Below are 18,292 nucleotides of genomic sequence, written 5' to 3'. Positions count from 1 at the left end.
TTGTAATTTCTCTTGTGGTTTTTTTTGGTTTTGATTTGGAGTATAACTGCTCTGTGGAAGTAAATGGATATGCAGAGTAAAGTGGAAAGGAGGAGAAGAGAGCTCCCTATCTCTGAAGGAAAAATAGCCACTTTGGATGGGGTTGGACCGGACACAACAGTTCGGTGTTGCTGCTGTTTCCATTTCACGGTTACTAATCGCAAGACAGAGCAGTGTTTCTTACGCTGCGCTAGACCTGCTGCTTCCCCTGGTTTTCCCTGGGGCGAAGACCCACAGAGCGTATTTCTTTACTCTTGGAAGTGTGAATAAAGAAGCCGTACAGCACCCTTCTGGGGAGCGTGGCAACCGCCCGGGTGCAACGCTGTCAGGAATCCTTGTGCACAGCAGAGGGGTGGGTGTGGGTGTGAAGAATCATTGTGAGATAGCGCAGCTTACCCTCCAAAAGCTGTGACTGAAAAGAGACAGGGGAACTAAATTTAGGAATTGGTTGGTGGAACCACTTCTTCCACTCGTATTGTTTGCTTCCATAATGCAGGATCAACATGCCTGGGCAACGTGATCGTGACTGGCTTGAAATGCTCTGATCTGAATTTATAATAAGGGGAAGTTAGTATGCCAAAACAAGAACTCATACAAAGCGTACCTGATTTATTTGGAGGGCTGAAGAGGTTACTGTGAAAGCATGGAAAGTTTGATTTGTACGTTGAATGAGAATGGCTGGATTGATCCTGAGAATTGCTAGGTTGAGCCAGGAGTTGCAGTCAAAACATTTGCTTCAGAAGGAAACGGCAATGAAACATGAAGTGCAGCAGAGGAGGTTTGGTCCTGGTTGCTTTCCGGCTGAGGTTGGACATACTGCGGAGCAGTTGGATGCAGAGAATAACTGGGCAGAGTCAGGAGTCGGTGGGGCTTTTTGGTTTTGTTCTGGGTTCTTTTTGGTTTTGTTTTTGGGTTGGTTTTTTTCCGGTTTGTTTGTTAGGGTTTTTTGTTTGTTTGGGTTGATTGTTTTTTAAAGGAAAAGAAAGAAAAAAGCTTACCTGGACAACAGCTGGAAAGGACGTGATGCAGCAGCAGCAGGACTGCAACTCCTTAGTTGCAAATATCGGGCAACAAACTATTTCCCGTTACTCTGTTATCGCTAATGGTATCAATTAATAAAATAGCTGAGCAAGCAATTGCCATATTAAATCAGATCAAATATCCTTCTCATCTAGTGTCCTGTCATCAGCAGTATTTACTTTTTTAAAAAAGAAGAACATCAGAAGAAAATGCAGAACAATCCTTGGTGTACAGGATAGATGTGTGACAGATGAGTCTTCTGGTACGGATTTCACACATGTTCATGTGAAGTGTCATCGAGTAAGAATGTGCTGAGAAAGACAGTAGTGCACGGCACTGTACCGGGGCGTCAGTGGTTGCAGGCAGATATGTGTTGAAACAAAGTGATACGAACCATAGTTTGGAACAGGATTTTAGTAGGTCTTTTTCATTCATGCATTATCCTCCTGTGGATATTTCTAGCATCTCTCTAGGGCTTTGGCGGGAACTGTGTCAGACTAAACACTTCTTAAACAAAGATTCTGGAAAACTTCCCAGATTGTGTGTTAGGTAAACCCTTCCTCCCACGCTTTTGTCTTTGAGGTGAGAAATGTTTCAGTGACTTCTGTGACACTCGCTTTATTTCTGCCAGGCAGAGTTCTTGGTTCTCTCAAGGCACAGCATCTTTTTTGTGGTGCAAATAATTGTCTGAAGCTCTATCATAATCTGAGTATTAAGAAATCTTAAACCAGGCTTCAAACATTTTAAATAATGAGATTTAAAGGGGGAAAAAGAAGAAGAAAGAATTATTCAAATTTGTGGCTTTTTTTTTTTTTTTAACCCAGCAATAGAATCGCCTTGTGTATTTAGAGACGTAGAGGTCTGCGTGGGCTGCAAGCTTGCTCCTTCGAGTGAAACAGGAATAGCTGTGTAACCCATTGGTAACAGGAGCTGGGAATGTAATTAAAAGATGGAATATACTAAAACTCATTTATCTTAATTGGTAACTCTGGGCATTACAGCATTTTTGCATTCAACTGGAGAGTTAGGAATGTGGGAATCAAATTCTTTGGAGATTTTAAAAATACTGTTTGGTTTGGGTGGTTTGGTTTTTTTTTTGGTCCATTGTTTGCTCTGGTCATTTTGATTCCAGGCCTTTAGAGCAAGATAGAAAGAACGCAGAGGCTGCTTCTCGGTTTCCTGTTGAGTAGATGTTGTGCCATGGAGTTTGCTGTAGTCTCATCTTCAGGCGAATGGCAGAAAGACCGAGCATTCTTCTTTAGTAAGAGATGACAGTATTAACTTTTTGTGATAATATTCTCTGAGCAGTATTGCAGAATAGTGGCCTATGGTAGTGGCCTACCAAAAGATAAGGGTGGTCTGGCCAAAGTTACCCAGAAAGTATTACCTTCCTCCAAATTCTTTTGTCCAAAAAGCAACAAACTTTTACTCCGTTGTCATAAGCTTATTTCATGAGGGAAGATCTTAGTGTCCCCTACTAGCCTTCCTGGCAGCAGGGGCAATCCAGCCCCAGGGTGGCAACGTTCTCCTGTCTCTTCGGGAGGCATCCACGCAGACTCCCCTTCTCATCCCACGTTGTATCGGCCATGCTAAGGAAGCTGAGCTACTCTCATTTATCTCACTGTAGAAGGGATATTTTTTTCAGTTACAGGATCAGGTAGCGCCACTGTAAAGGTGAAATTGTGTACTGGGTCAGCTGTAGGTTGGTAGGTTATGTTTTTACACAGTTTGGGAGTTGAAACAATTCTAAAGGCAATTAGTGCAGGCAGTTGAAGTCTCGCCCCTTCTTTTCAGCAGGCAGTAGAGAGGGGAAAGTACAGTTCTGCAGAGAGAAGGAAAAGAGCGGGAGTAGGATCAGCCAGATTTTCTAGGTTTTCTGCTTTGGAATAGTGAGGGCAAGAAGGGCAAAGGTGAGACAGGACTTTTTATTTATTTATTTATTTTCTATAGTATGGTAATAGGTTAGTCAGACATGCAAAGAAAGAAATCCCTGGGGATTTGGGGATGAAGTATCGCTCCAAAATGTGGCCTTTGTGATAACAGACATGGAAAAAATTGTATTTTTTTCTTTTGAGTCTGTCTAAACAAAAATCAAGGAATGATTTTTTCTTTTTTTTTTTTTTTTCTCCTTAGGAAGTCTTCATTCAAAACATTTTATTCCTATTTGCCTATGTAGTGGTCTGTAATAATCTGTGAGCTTTTTATGTTGGTCTATCAAATTTTCACATTAAAAGCAGAAAGACTTCCAAAGCAAAGCAGAAGAAATGTTATTTTTTAAAATGGTGTAATAGCTTTGAAATTTTTTTGACTGATTTACACCAGTGTTATACTTCAGTTCTACATTAATCAGTATGAGCCACGTCCTCCGTAAGGCAGACAATTATCTGTCCACTTATATTCAGAATTGGGGTGCATTGTACGGTGTTATCAAACGGGATAAAGAGGCTGCGCAGAGAAGGTATTACAAGTTTTGGCACCGTTTTTAACCAAGTAACAGATATTCGTAGCAGCTTTGTCATCAGACTGTTGGAATAACCTAAGAGACAAAACCCTAATGAAAGAATTACCCTGGAGGGGGAAACATATTAGAAGTGGTAAATTGCTTAATTATAGCTTTGGGATCTTCTTAGTCTCCATTCTCCATATGTTGCTTGTTTTGTGGGTAGAGTGTATTGTATCAGCGGTGAACGTGCACTTGGTGTGGGCTGTGGATCAGTTTCGGTAGGGCACCACTGAAACGGTTCACACTGATGCATTTAGCCCTGCGACATAGATGCATTTTTCTGTGTTTTGAAGAGTCTATTGGGAGAATCAGGCAGCTGCTTTGTACCTTTGTTTGTCCTTTTTCCCTTTTTGGTACTGCAGTTGTGACACACCTTACTTCAATGGGGAATATTCTTCTTCTGGGCAGCTCGGGACATACCAAGCCTTTTCTCTTCACAAATGCACTAATAACTACTTGCATTCTGTGTTGCTGTAACGTGCCACGTTTGCTAGTCAGTGGCCCGCACAGAAAACAATCATTGTGTACAACGGTGAGATGGCTTTGTAGTTTTGCAGTCAGTGGATTTAATTTTACAAGGGAAAAGGCAAAATGCTTATGAAATAAAATCTTGTTATTATTTCATATGTTAATAAATTTTAATGTTTTCTTCCTGTGGTTATGATCATTACTCTCTGCCGGTTTATATCAGGGCATAAAGCTAGATGAATGATTTGGCCTGGAATGTACCAGCAGTCTTGCTTCTGAACATCATCTACATCATTAAAAAAAGGGACAGTCCCAATATAATTTTTTGCCATCGAGGGAGAAAGAATAAAAGTTATTTTGAAGCTCAGCTCTGTAATGTGCTGGCCGTTTCAAAGTAATTAATTTCTTAATGGCCGGAATGATTGTTTCTGTTTTTGCATTTAAGGTATTTTTTATTTTTTATCATCATGACAATTGTATTAGCTAATAAAAAGAAAAGAATAAGGAACCCCCCCCAAATCTTAAAGGATGTTCTGGACACTAATAATTCTTTAGGTTATAGAATCTGGACTTAAAAAAACCCCAACAACAACCTGGAAGTTCTTGTAAATGCAAAGGACAGCACAGGAAGATACTACTTAGGTTTTTATTAGCATATCATAAATCTTAAGGTGACTAGGGTCCAAATTATTAAATGAATTTAGCAGTCAAGCAGGAGGGCTTTATTTTAGAAAAATGATGCTTATTTGAAGTATGTTATATTTTCTTTGTCATATCAAAATTTCAGCTTGTCGTGGATATAGGTTTTCTTATCACAATAATACTTTTTTTCCCCAGACAGATCCGTCTCAGGCTTGTAAGTGAATAAGCAGCGTCCTTGTGTCAGGAATGTGTCTGTCAGTAACCCTCTTAATCTCTCTTGAGATGGTTATAGTTTGTTAGAGTCTAACCCATCTTTGTTTTTCAGGTTTACAGGTTGGTAGTAACAAATACATTTGTATTCCAGGAAAATGCCAGAAACAATACTTAACTTTGCTCACATATTAATGGAAATTCTATCTTATGGATTTCAGTGGAGTTGGATCTTAATTTTAAACTATTACCCTTATGCTGTTTTTCCAGTCTCGACTCAATAAATTAAATGGGAACCTATGCGTACTGTCAGTTTTGACAGAGAGAACTGAACAGTTGGAATGTTTCTGCTGAGTCTCACTGAAGTGCCGTAGCTCGGAATGGGCATTCACACGGACAGGGTTTACAGGATCAGGTCTTCTGCATGACTAGCTACTGAGATCCAGAGTGCCTAGGAAAATGTCGAGATTCGTTTTATTGCTCGCGTACGTGAATTGTTTGTAAAGGTGTGGGCTGTTCATAAAGGAGAAGGAGATGATCTGTTAAAAATAATTTTTTCAAGTAATGATGTTGATCGTATTCTACTCAGTGCATGCCTAGAACAACAAGTGACGGTTTTTGATTATTTAAAATATGTATACTAGACTAAATTTTAAAATGTATTTTTGAGACTTTCCTATTTTATAGGAATTACTTGTTTTGTCTAAATTGTTGTGGTGAGTTTTTTTGTTTTGTTTTGGTTTTCCCCCTGAAAACATTATTTGGTAAATTTATTGCACTCTGATTTTCTTTTTTTTATTTGTTGAGGAGTACAGGTTCCTAGCATACTGCAGAATTTTTTTGATTGACTTTCAGATAGCTGGTCCCATTGTAATGCTGTTCAATGTGATGAAAATTATTACAGGGACATATTTTTTAGAGAATGTTAGAGATTTTGCCCTTGGGACTATTTTACATGTCTGCATTTTTTGGATGCTTTGAGGAAAAAAAATCTTTATGAAATAGAGTGAAGACTATCCTAAGCACGTAACACTTATTTTTGGCTGACATTACCAACTTTTTGGCCAAGATACCCAGGTGGCTAATTAAATCTGGGAATTTAATGAAATAGTGTGATTTTCTGTAACTATCAGAGATTAAAGCATTGGAGTTTAGACAACAGTTACGTGCTACTGTAAAATGAACTCTGAAAGATACTCACATATATGCAGAAACTAAATGTTAATATTTGTCTTAAAAAGTTGAACTGAAGGAATTAAATGTACTCTGGTTAGAACTGTGAGATCAGTTTGTATGCTATTCTGGAAGAACAAGAAGAAACCACAAAGGAACATGGTTAAATGAAGTCGTCGTAATTAGTGATTGTCATACTAGCAAGAACTAAGTGCTGCTACTGTTTTGACATCTGTCTTTCTGCTGATCAATGGTCTTTGTCTCCATCGCACTGATGTCTATTTCTTAACAAGACGTTTCAATTTAAAAAATTAAATAGAATGAATAGCTAGTGTCGTTGGTGTAAGGGCATCTTGCTGTTTGCACAGCAAAATTAAGGGGCTCTTCTTTGGTCCGGACTTCATAAGAGACAAAGCTGGAGGGCCATATAAGAATTTTTTCTCTTGTTCAGATCTATGATATACTAAGCGTACCTAAATATTTAGCAATCATAGTTTGATGGTTCTTCAGCAGTATCAGAAATCAGAGCTGTTGGAGTCTATGGATTCCTGTCTTGGTGGTCTGAGCCCGTTTTTCTGCAGAAGTTGTTGGATGCTGAGGAAAACTGATGTAGGCGTTGCTGTGGTTTAGATACCTCATTTGAAGTCTAGTGCCCAGTTGAGGTGTAAATTAATGGCTGTGGAGCGTTCTGTGTGTTGAGAAAGATTATGGAAAATTATCCCATATCAGAAAGACTCAGGAAGAGGAATGGGAATTATGACTGGCTAATTTTTAACGGAGCAGCATAGCTACAGGCTACTGTGTATTTACAGTTCAGAGCAATGGCTTGATCTAGGTTTAAAAAAATGCATAAACTCAGTTTAATATGCAGTAAGGTAGTTTCTAGAGAAGTACGTTACTTTATGTAGCCTTTTTCTCTTCATTAGGAATGAAACAATGTGTAATGTACTGGAAGAATCAAATTTTATTTAGAATTTGTTCTTATGTCTGGTGTTCTTCATCTCTTCTTTACTAAATTCCAGTACCATTGTCACCTAGTATTTATGTTCATGGGTGTTTGCTGGATACTGCTTCTCCATACGGAATGATCAAACGAGTTGGAAGATGCCCATGAAGTCCTTCAGTTTCTAACTATTTTTTTTTTCTTAAACTGTTGACGATGTGCTTACATTCTAGCTCCATTTTGAAGACAGCATAGCTCCACTCCAAATTCTTTTTTTGTCCATGGATGAAGCTGCTAGATGTTTTATGACAATTACTGACTGCCTATAACCATAGGAACACAAGTAGAAATTTAAATTTGTTATCTGAAAAAGTGTCATTAACCAGCCATTTTAATGTTTGTCCAAGATTAAGCATCTGTGTAAGGTGTTAGTCATCTACGCTTAGACTTTTCCTTCTTAAATGTTATAAGCTCAGAACATCATTTCTTTAAGCCAGACGAGGCGTTGGCACCACTTCAGTGTGCTCTGGGCTTGGGTGCTTTAGGCTCGTTTGATGACTGGCTTTCCAGGTGTGTGAAGTTTCTAAAATTACAAACACAGCCTGGTATTCCATAATGACTGGTTTGCGATGACAGTGATGCCTAGCGCAGTGGCTGAAGAATTTAGCTCACTATGAGATAACAGACCCCCAACTTCAAAATGAACTATAACAATGTGGGAAGTCAGAAAGCTGTGGATTCCATCTTACTGCTTTGGGGCAGTTAGACTATCAAACAAATAATACTATTGCATGTATTTTACTACCAGAATATGATTAATAGGTGATGGTAAGATCAATTCTACTACCCAGACCCCTGCAGCCTACTTTTCAGATTCTGAAGACATACACCTTAAACAGGTTTTTGGTTTGGTTTTTTTTTTATTATTTATTTTATTCTGTTTAATGAATTTTGTGGTCTTACAGCTTTAAATTGAAACAGCGTGGCAGAACACATGAAACTAATTCCTCAGGATAAAGAATAATGTAGACTCGACTATGCATATCAGCATAGCTACTAGTAAACTATGTGGATATTTTATATCCTATATGGTAATGGCATATGATATTTGGTGCTGATTGTGTACTGTTCCCAAATATTTTTCTATTTCTCATGCATAATCTTTACTTATCCTAATCTTCCGTTTTATTCAAAAGTGTTTTAGAAACAAGAGCCATGTGAAAAAATACCAGTGCAAGCGTACTCAAAGAAAATACTGAATACTGATATATTTGCTGTTAAAAATAAAATAAAAAAAATGTTTGTGAATGTGTTCTAATATTTATTTCTTCTATTGAACTCCTTCTGTACCTTTAATGCAGGCCTAAACGAAAACCAGTCAGCTAGGCTTTTCAACTGTAGTATTTTCTTTTCATTTCCATAGGCATGTAGTCAGTTGTGGAAGAAAGAGGGGCTACGACACAGCTTTCTTTTATTTCCTACGCTTCAAGATTTTGCATATCACAGGCACCAGATGTTTTCCTTTGCAGCTTTACCGTGTTCTACTTTTCAGTGTGGCATTAGACAGAAACTGAAATGGGAAGTTGTGAGAGGGAAGAGTGATGAAAGAAGCAGTTAGCATTGGCATAAAATAGCAGGTCTTATGGAGATTAAATATAAATTAATTTATCGCTTACTCAGCATTAGATTGAAAACTATTTTACATTTTAACAGCACAAAGTCATATTACACCACCAAAATTTCTGCCAAATACCACATTTATATATGAAGTTGTGAAAGTCATTTTTCCTAATATTCATTTTTGGTTTATGCTGATTAGGTCTATGCTTACACTTATGCGACATGGACCCCTGAAAGCAAATTGATTTTCACTTGGAGCCGCACTGAGCATCTAATGTATATTGGAATACTTGATTTAGAAAGACAAAGGGCATCAATCTCAAATTTAGTTAAAAAAGGCCAACTCAGTAGCTAAACCCATTATATTTTTTAAGACCTAGAAACAAGTTTAAACTGGAACATACAATTTCTGGTTGTTTTTTTTATTAATCTGTCAGTGTAACTTTGACAGAAATATCCCTGCTGTTCTTAGCACTGTCGCGTTGCTTGCTTATTATTGCTTAGCTGTGGCAGACTGTTGTGTTTTTCAGAAAATTAACCTTTTTTACAACACTACGATAAAATACTGGTGATTTATGCTATACTTCCAGGCCTATTGAGGTAGGTCTCATGTAGGCAGGTTTCTTCTGACCATCATGTAGTGTATTTTTTTGTGCTCACGTGAACTTAATTTAGGGATTTAAGCATGATGCCAAAAATCTCCCAAAAGACAGCTGGATCGCTGTACTGATGGTCTCTTAATGGGATGGGAAAAAAGTGTTGTTTCTTAGGAGTCTTGTCATTTTGGTAAAGGTACGGCTAAAGGGGAGGGAGCCTTAGGTGTATAGTTTATTACAACTATATCTGGGTACTATAGAAAATATTTGAGAATATTTAAGGAAGATGCAGGCTAAGGTCTCAAAGTCTCTAGCACCACAAAATGCGAACTGCTGACTAGAGTTCGTTCAACCTAGAGAAGCTCAGCTCTTCATCTTCCATTTCTATGCTTTGTGTAACATAGAAATGATTGTACTAAAAAAACCAAAGAGGATGGCTTCTGTTGTGTTGTTGCATTTTGTTTCTGAAACTGTTCTATTTTCTGGTGGCAATGTCTTGTTGGGGATTCTTTTAGCTTTATGGTATGTACAGTCTTTACAAATTTTATTTCCAACATTAAAAAACGAGTGCAAAAGACAAATGCTGGAAACAGATGAAGAGTTAGGCTGTTCTATCTTTTTGTGCCTTAACAAGCTGATGCAAACTCTTGAAAACAACTATAGAATAAATCTATTTTTCAAATAGAGGAATTCATACTTGAATTCATACTTGTCTTTAAAAAATTATCTGTGAGCTTGATGTAGATTCTTTTAGAAAGCAAAGATTTTTATTTGAATTAGGGGTACCTACTTTTATTTTTCTAGGGAAGTTGAAGTTACTTTTTTAGTAATAATAGATTTTCTAAGTTACGTATGTAGTTTTCTACAGTTAGGTACTGTACCTACAAATTTGTATATGGAGCGTCTTCTAAAAATTTTTTATACCATGGCAACATTTATTGATTAGAGATTAATTGTTACTTTTTCAGTATCAATAAGTAGTAAAAAAACAGTGGTAGGACAAAGAAACCAGTGATAAAAGTAAATATGAAATGACCTAGTTTCCTTAGCATAATAAAATCACTGCAAAAAATGTATTCTATAACTTTTTTTTTTCTGAAAATTCTAATGTGGAGGCAACAGAGACATTTTCAGTGATCCTTTGGGGCATTGAATAATATTCTCTTCATTTGCCAAAATAGGATTAGTGCGTAGATCTCATTAGGAATTTGCACATGACTTTATTTTTATATAGATAAAAGGGAGCAAATTCCTCAAAGTCAAAGAAAGTTGGGAAAATACTATCTAAGAATCCAAGCAGGTAGAAAGCATTACTGGAAGGATATTTTTTTCAGTGCCTGCCAGGCAAAATTAGCTCGCCTTCTTTCGTAAAAGGTTGTGTGCTAAGTATCAGAATCAGGAAAGCTTCTGGTAACTTAATGAATAAGATCCACAGCAAAACATAATTAAACAATGAAACAATTAAAAAAAATTTTTTTTTTTTTACTTGAGTACAGTCTTAACAAAAGAAAGTCTATAACAGTGGTAAAGATTGTTCATTTTTGTTAGAAGTTACTCATAACTCTGTTTGTTGATAGTCTTTTGTAGAAAGAAGTCTCATTAAAAAAGATAGAAATGTAGCGGTTTTGTCATGTATGAAGCTATTTGTAAAGGCATCCTTTATTCTTCATGGCATGTTTATGAAGTGACCTTCTACCCCATCACACTTTAATCCTCAGAAACGTTGTATTTATAGTCCAGGTTTTTAAAAATAGAATTTCACAACATACATTAGTCATCACCTTCACCTTCTGCTTCCTTTGAAATTAATGCTACTTAAAGCACCCATTAAAATTGTTCCTGAACTCACTGAGCGTGTAAGGATTGTTGGATAATCTCCCTCTGTTACAACAATTTTTCTGCTTAGAACATGTATCATAGTGCTTAGAACATGTATATTTGTGACCAAATGATAAAAAAGAAAAAAAAAAACTTGTAGGCCCAAAAAATTGCTTTATCATTGTATAATCTGATGGTATTAAAGCTGTTTTGATATGCCGTCTTGAAAACAAGATGAAGTTTTATTGTTTACATCTGATGATTGGAATACTTGTAGCTGGAGAATTGATGTCCTGTGTCATAGTCACAAGTCAATTTATAGACAAAAAGAAGTGGTTGCAGTCATTAACACCAGTGCCTGTGTGTATACAATCCTTAGACATATGAAGGACCAGAACAAGAAGGTTGCCAATCTGAAGCACAATCAGCAAATGGAGAAAAAGAAGAATGCGCAGTTGTTGGAAGAAGTTCGTAGGCGAGAGGACAATATGACTGACAACTCTCAACATTTACAAGTGAGTTCATTTTTCAGTTGTGTTTTAAAACCATCAAAGAAATTACACTTCTGTTTCACTGTATGTCTTCCAGGATGTATAATGAATTTCTTCCCACAAAGAGCTGATAGCTCTCTCCCTTCCTGCCGGAGGATGCACTACTGACTTCGGATGCATTCATGAAATATTTAGAGTGAGGAAAAAATAATAGAATTTGAAGCCCTCTCCTCACAAGGACTGTATTTTACTTATTTAAAGGCAAATAGGTCTTTATAGCTTGTTTTGAAGAGAGTCAGAAAATAGAAGGATAATTATCCTTTCTGGATATCCTTTCTATTTCTGTGCTATTCACAGCGTTATATCCACAAGCTATAGTGAGGGGATATAGTGTGGTTATGAATGCTCAGCATGTTTGACTATCAAATGGTAGCGTGCGGTGATTTTTTTTTCCTTTTTTCTTTTTTTTTTCCTTTTTTTAAACTGGACATATCTGGGTGATCAGCTTTGTAAAATACAATTTATTTTTTCAAGGGTATTCAATTGTATAACAGAAATTGTGCCGTGTTTTCCAGCGTGGAGATTGAACGCAACAACATTTGAGACCCACGAGCTACATCCTGTTCTATGTTTCTATATGTAGCTCTTCACGTGAAATCCACTGTCTGGGAGGGAAATTGTATATTAGCAGGGATATCATCATCTGGTTGCATACTCAGATCATTTAATGAGGGTGATTTGGTCTTATTAACTCTCTGTACCTGCATATGTAGTGGGTTAAAAGGGTGAGGATAGATTGTCTGACAGGGTAATAGTGAATCTAGAATCCTCAGCAAAGATCATTTTAATCTCATGTGCTTAGGTGTAGCATAGGAGAGCACTGGAGGCAGCTGTAGATGTCTCATTTGACAGATCTCTCACAATCATTACTGCACAGTTACTGCATCAGTAACTTCTTTCTTACAGTTGGAAAGAAATGGTTCTCCTATATCTGTTTTTTATTTAAGGTAGACTTTGAATCTTATTCTAGGAGAATTTCTACAGTTTGTAAGTTGTTGAGTTTGGGCGTTGAGGTTTGAAAGGTGATTAGCTGATCTGGTTAAATGATACATACTAGGGAATTTGTATTAAAGGCCACAAACCAGGTTTGATGCTTGACTTAAAAATTATTCTCCGAGATCTGACCATGAAAAACCATGAAGTACTGATTTCTGTCAACAATATCAATGTCTCCACACACAATGTTTATAGGTAAGTCTAATTTACAGTGCAAAATTTTCCCTTGATCTGCATAATATAATGGATTTCTGGAAAATTTCCAGTAGATGGAATTTGACCCTCACATGCTTCACATGGTACTGCGTTTCTCAGGTACCGTTTTCTCTATGCAAAACAGAGAAATCAGCACCACACCTCTCTTCAGGCTTGTGTTGGTGAAACTGTATGTCAGAATCAAGTTCAGGGAATGATACGTTATTCATGCATCTGTGTAGTGTTATATATACTTTATAACCTTGATCATTACATACTGATCGCATCACCATGCCTTCTACTGCGTGTGCTATAGTAATAAGAACTTGTGGAGTATTTGCTCTGACAATATAAATCTCTGCATCATAAATCTGCATCAAAATTAAATCTCATTTTTCAGCAGCTACTTGTAATTAATGTGGTTCAGTCAAGAGAATATATTAGAACTTTATTTTTCAGTATTATTTTGGAAATCTATCAGAGTGGTGTAATCATTAGAGAACAGAAGTCATTCCTAGGGTCTTTGTTGTAACTGCTATACTTGGAGCTTTCACGTCACGTGACGAGAAAGGGTCTACCAAATGGAAGTAGCATGGCTGAATCGCCTGAATTTAGAGAGAAAAAACCTTGCCTGGTGTATAGCACGTCTGTGCTGTTCACTTGCTATAAAGCATTTACCCACTGTGAACAGTTTATGAAAACCAATTAACTAAGAACTGTTATTTCTCTGTTACTAGGCCTTAAAATGTTAATATTTTAATATTGTGTACTTCAACATATTACTTTCAGTAATGTACGTATGTGTTGTGGCCCATCCTACACTTGCTGAGCTGCTGGGAAAGTGGAAAAGAGAGGATCCCGGCTGCTGGTGCCTACCAGTAGGTGCTTTGCACTCCCCAGCTCTTCCTCCAGTAGCTGCAAGAACAGGAGGACGTGAGGACTGGTTGTCTGTGGTGCTGGTACAGCTGATCCTGCCTTCTCTGGCATAAGCTACACTTGCGAATGTTCTGGATTTGAACTTACTTATTCCTGTGTTCAGAAGGATACATATAATGCACTACGTGTAGGTAAATTTATTTTCTTTCCTACAACCCAAGGGTACAATACTTTCCCCGGGAAGCAAAATATAAACTGAAGTTTTCCTAGTGATGTGAACATATACAGAATTCAAATTGGGATAATGAATGATCTGACAGAGTAGAATACTTGATCACTCTTTATGTTAAATTTCAGTTTATAAATAATATGTAGAGTTAATAAAATGTTATAACAGTAGTGATCTAAGGATTTAAGTGAGGCAGGATTTGTGGGGAGACACGTGGTGCGAGATATAAGATATACTTTGAAAAACAAGTTTCTGGGAGTACTACACATCTGCTAATTAAAAATAAAATTAATTGGTATTCCAATAAATATTGAATTAACGTCTTAGTGAACCGTGAGGATCTGACCACCTTTTCTTGTTACTGTTTATAATACCTTCTACTGCGTTTAGTAGAAACACCCTCTGTTCTAGGCATTTATAGAGCTCGTGTCTATAGTGTACTTGTTACCTTTGTGAAGGATGTACTGAGCTGTTAGGGGAAAGTATATCCGAAAATTCTCTGGCCTGATGTAATGATTATATTTGTTGGCTAGCTCTGATGAGCTCAGCTGAGAACTCAAGAGCAGTTAGACTAGTTGAATTACATTTATTCCAGGCAAGTCTCAATCCCTTTTGCAGAAGTACTGGAAAAGGTGTAATAAGAAAGCTAGTATAATTGTCTGTGGACGGCTCAGGGAGTCATTAAGGGCAAACTGAAGCAATCAGGTGAAGTGTCATCCATTTTGTACAGCTCGAGTAGGGGCTGAAGCTCTACCCATTCAGCTGTTCACCTGCTTTCTGGTAGGTTTGAAGAAGTTCAGAAGTTGGTCGTTCCTTTCAAGCTTCAGTAGTATGTAATAGTTCGTGAGGCTTGTAGCATCATGTGTATTTGTGACACTTTTCAGATAAAAGCCTCTCAAAGCTGGTTCATATCCTAGCATCAGTGCTTGCAGGACGAGTTTGAGCCTCCGATGGCCTCATCTCACAGCAGTGCAGGGCCACTGCTGCGATGGAGAGTGCCCCGGGATGCTTGGGGAGGGAATTCATTTTGGTCTCCCTCAGCTATAATTGTGAGTGATGCTTCAGGTGTGGTTTTGGGGGGTTATTTGGATGACTGTAAAATTGGAAACATCAGGGAGCCAGACTTCAGATTAATTCTTGTGAATGAAGAATAGTTGTGAGGTTTTCTGCTTTTTCCTTCCACAAATCAAGGGCAGACCTGTGCAAATCTTGCCAAACGCGATGGTCATATATTATGTAAAGCGTCACAGCAGGAGAGCTGGCCCATGAACACTTTGTCATGAAATTTTTTGAGAATGGTGTATCTAACATGCCTTCATTTTTCTCTCTTTTTTGTCTGTCTGAAAAAGATAAGCCTTTTTGAGAAATGCCGAGCTAAGAAATATACAGGCATTATGTCATAAAGTTGTGCATAATTCCTCAAATCTCTTCGCAGGATCTTGAAATGTTATAGATGCGAGACGTTTATTTCCTGAAATACGTTTTTCTTGATTCTTGTATGGAACATGTTTGTTCCAGTAACGCTGTTACCCCAATAGAATTGGGAAAGAAAACATTTGCATAACATCGAGAACTTGAGTGGGTTTGGTTTTGATTCTGATTTTCAAACCTGTTGTAATAACAACAACAAAGTCCATTCTTTTATGTACAGTAAAGAATGTGCATGTAATAATATTCCCATATATCTCATCACAGAGCTTCAAAGGCAATTAAATGTATGCTTTGGTCTGATTATACTTTTAATAAATGTAAAGTATCAGTTTAATAAGTGAATTGAACCTTATGGAACTGTATCTGTACTAAGTCAGAAACACTTCTCTGTGAAAACTTTATGCAAAGTGTCCGATGCATACATGTCATAAGAGAGGTGCAGGGATGAGCCTGAAAACAAAGTTGAAATGTTTAATATCCCACCTTTTCTTCTGGTTTAGCTGCTGGAAGAGTTTTTTGACTCTCCTAGTGTTTTAAATACTTGGGTTATTTGTCACAATTCTCTTTTAGGTAGGTTGGATTTTCTTTGGTTGGAAATCCACACGCTGAAAAAAGATATTTCACTAAAAAATTGTTTTTGAGTGAGACAATGTGTAGTTCTCATTGATTTCAAATGTCATATACAGGCAGCTTGATCAATTCTCTAAGCCTGAAGTACTGTGAAACAGATTGTCTACACGTAGACATTTTCCAGGTATAAATATCGCGCTTTTTAAACAGAGTCCAGCACGTCAGCCTTAGTTTGTCATTGGACATAGTGAGGCAAGGCAAGAAATCTAGTTTCTCAATAGTTTCATGCTGGCTGGAAATTTAGTCTTAGGTAACGAATAAAACATAATCAGGAGAAAGTCCTATCAAAAGAGACAGAAAAACTGGGTAGTTAATCTGCTGTCCGATTCTTGCCACGTGACTGTGGTATCTTGCTCACTACCGTGATATCTTTCTCACTAAAAATAGCTCCCAAGCGATTTCACAGCTAGTCAGCGTGAATCCTTAAACTTGGATTTGTTTCTTTATTTTTCACTCTGTGCATATAGTTTTCATCTCCATAATAGTTCCAGAAATACAAAATACACTGAAGACATAGCACATTTGCTATATGCTATGTCTGTGTCTTTTAAAATAAAATAGAAGTGTGGCCTAAACAAGGGGTATACCTGACATCAATTGCTTGTGATTTTTCTCTTAATGCAGTGTATTTCTTACTGCATTGTCTCAAAAACTTTGAAATGGTAATATTAATAAAAAGAGGAAGCAAGGGAATGAGGTGAAGTCTTGGAAATAAAAATGAACAGAGCAGTGTAATCAGCTGAGAGCCAGAGGAAGCAGTTGTGACTGTTGCGCAGACCAGCACTAGTGTACGTAGCTGACATAAGGCAGGAGAGAATTCATTGCATAAACACACAGCTTTGTATTTATTAGTGCTGAAATACATATGTAGTGAGAAAACTCAACCTTGAAGTGGTTAAAATCACGAGTTACTGTATTAAAAGGGAATTCTAGTTTAAGCATGCATCCAAAGGCGGACCTATACCTCTCTGGAAGGCTTTAATAATTCCGACTGTTTAGGAGTTTTTTGCATTTCTATCTTCAGCAGGCTGGCCATTTTTTGGGGGAAGATGGAGATAAGACTGGGGGTTTGCCTTTTATACTGTTCCTCTCTGATTTCCATACCGTGCATGTGTGAAACACACATGGTGGTCTGGCCTTGAGTGGAATTGCTTCCTGCCTCTCATTCAGCTGTGAGCAGAGGATAAGGGGAAATAGACGACACTCTCGATTGCCCTGTCTCGACATTATGAGCAATCAGAACGCACAGATGAGATATGATGGAAATAGACTTTTGGAAGTATGTACAGAGGCAAGAGAAATGTTAAGATGTGGTCCGTGATGCTTGTGAAGATCTTACTTCTTGCTAAGGTTTCTGCTATCAGATACAAATATTTTGAAACAAAAGCTGAGTATTTTGCAAGTCTGTGTAAGAGTCAGCTGCAACAAGTCTTTCTGTCTTTGTGTCAGTTACTAAAGGATCAGAAGGGTTTGGAACCAGCTCAGTGACAAATTCAGAAGATGGGGTAAGCTACAGTTAGAATGAAGTTCTCCCTTTAAAGATCACATGGACTTGTTTGTGGAAAATACAGAATAGAAACTTATTTTTATTGTGATTGTAGTGAGTTAAAAACTTACTTTACCAGAACTTTTCTACAATTAAAGCAGAAGCTTAATGATGCACCAGATATTTAAGGTAGAAGACTGTGACGGTCTTGTGTTGTAGATGTCCTATTTAATATTGTAGCTCATACAGAAATATTTTCAACAACAAGCTTACTTCCAAAGTTTCACAATAAATTATAATTTTTTTGATTGGATACATTTGTTTAAGCAGTTGCAAATACTTTTTAACAAGTGAATTGATTCCAAGTGCAAGTGAGGAATTTTTGGAATTTTTGGCTAAGTTCTCCATATGTGGTCTGTTATAATAATGAACTAACATACAAAGAAATGTAAAAGTCAATATTTTATGCTAGTTTTCTGTAGAACATCTACAGAATTCTCTTCCAATTTGTTGCTTGAAAATTAAAATATGTTCTTGTATGCTTCTGTTTTCAAACTATAGGTTCCTAGGGGACTGTAGAGTTTCATCTTTGAGTGTTTAAGCTGAGATTTGCTCAATTTTTGAGAAAATTAGTGTTCATGTATGTATGAAATAGTTTTACCCCTATAAAGCACAGTTATATACTAGCAAATGGACAGAACCTAGCACAGTAGATTAGACAATGGTGTGCATTAGTGATGTGTTCATGGGTACTTCCTCTGGCATTTCTCTTCTCCTCTAATTATAGCTGGGTTTTGCCAAAAGAGAGTGTAGCTAATAGCTACATCCTCAACAATGTCCAGCCTTCGCCAGAATGTATAGCTTAA

General features: G+C 37.2%; 1 protein-coding gene across 7 annotated transcripts in view; it reads left to right on the top strand.

Annotated features, from left to right (window-relative positions):
- The window catches only part of ERC2 (ELKS/RAB6-interacting/CAST family member 2), a 510,348-nt gene that overhangs the window by 227,633 nt on the left and 264,423 nt on the right, over positions 1-18,292 (top strand). For all 7 annotated transcript variants that reach the window (XR_012589289.1, XR_012589291.1, XR_012589290.1 and 4 more), the window contains one exon: positions 11,412-11,547. Coding sequence is in view for 2 of the 7 variants with exons in the window: in XM_074602406.1 (XP_074458507.1) it covers positions 11,412-11,547 (136 nt within the window). In the remaining 5 variants the exon portion in view is untranslated. The remainder of the gene's footprint in view (positions 1-11,411; positions 11,548-18,292) is intronic.

Source organism: Larus michahellis, chromosome 10 (genome assembly GCF_964199755.1).
Source record: "Larus michahellis chromosome 10, bLarMic1.1, whole genome shotgun sequence".
Taxonomy (NCBI): Eukaryota; Metazoa; Chordata; class Aves; order Charadriiformes; family Laridae; genus Larus; species Larus michahellis.
This window is presented reverse-complemented; position numbering and strand designations above follow the sequence as displayed.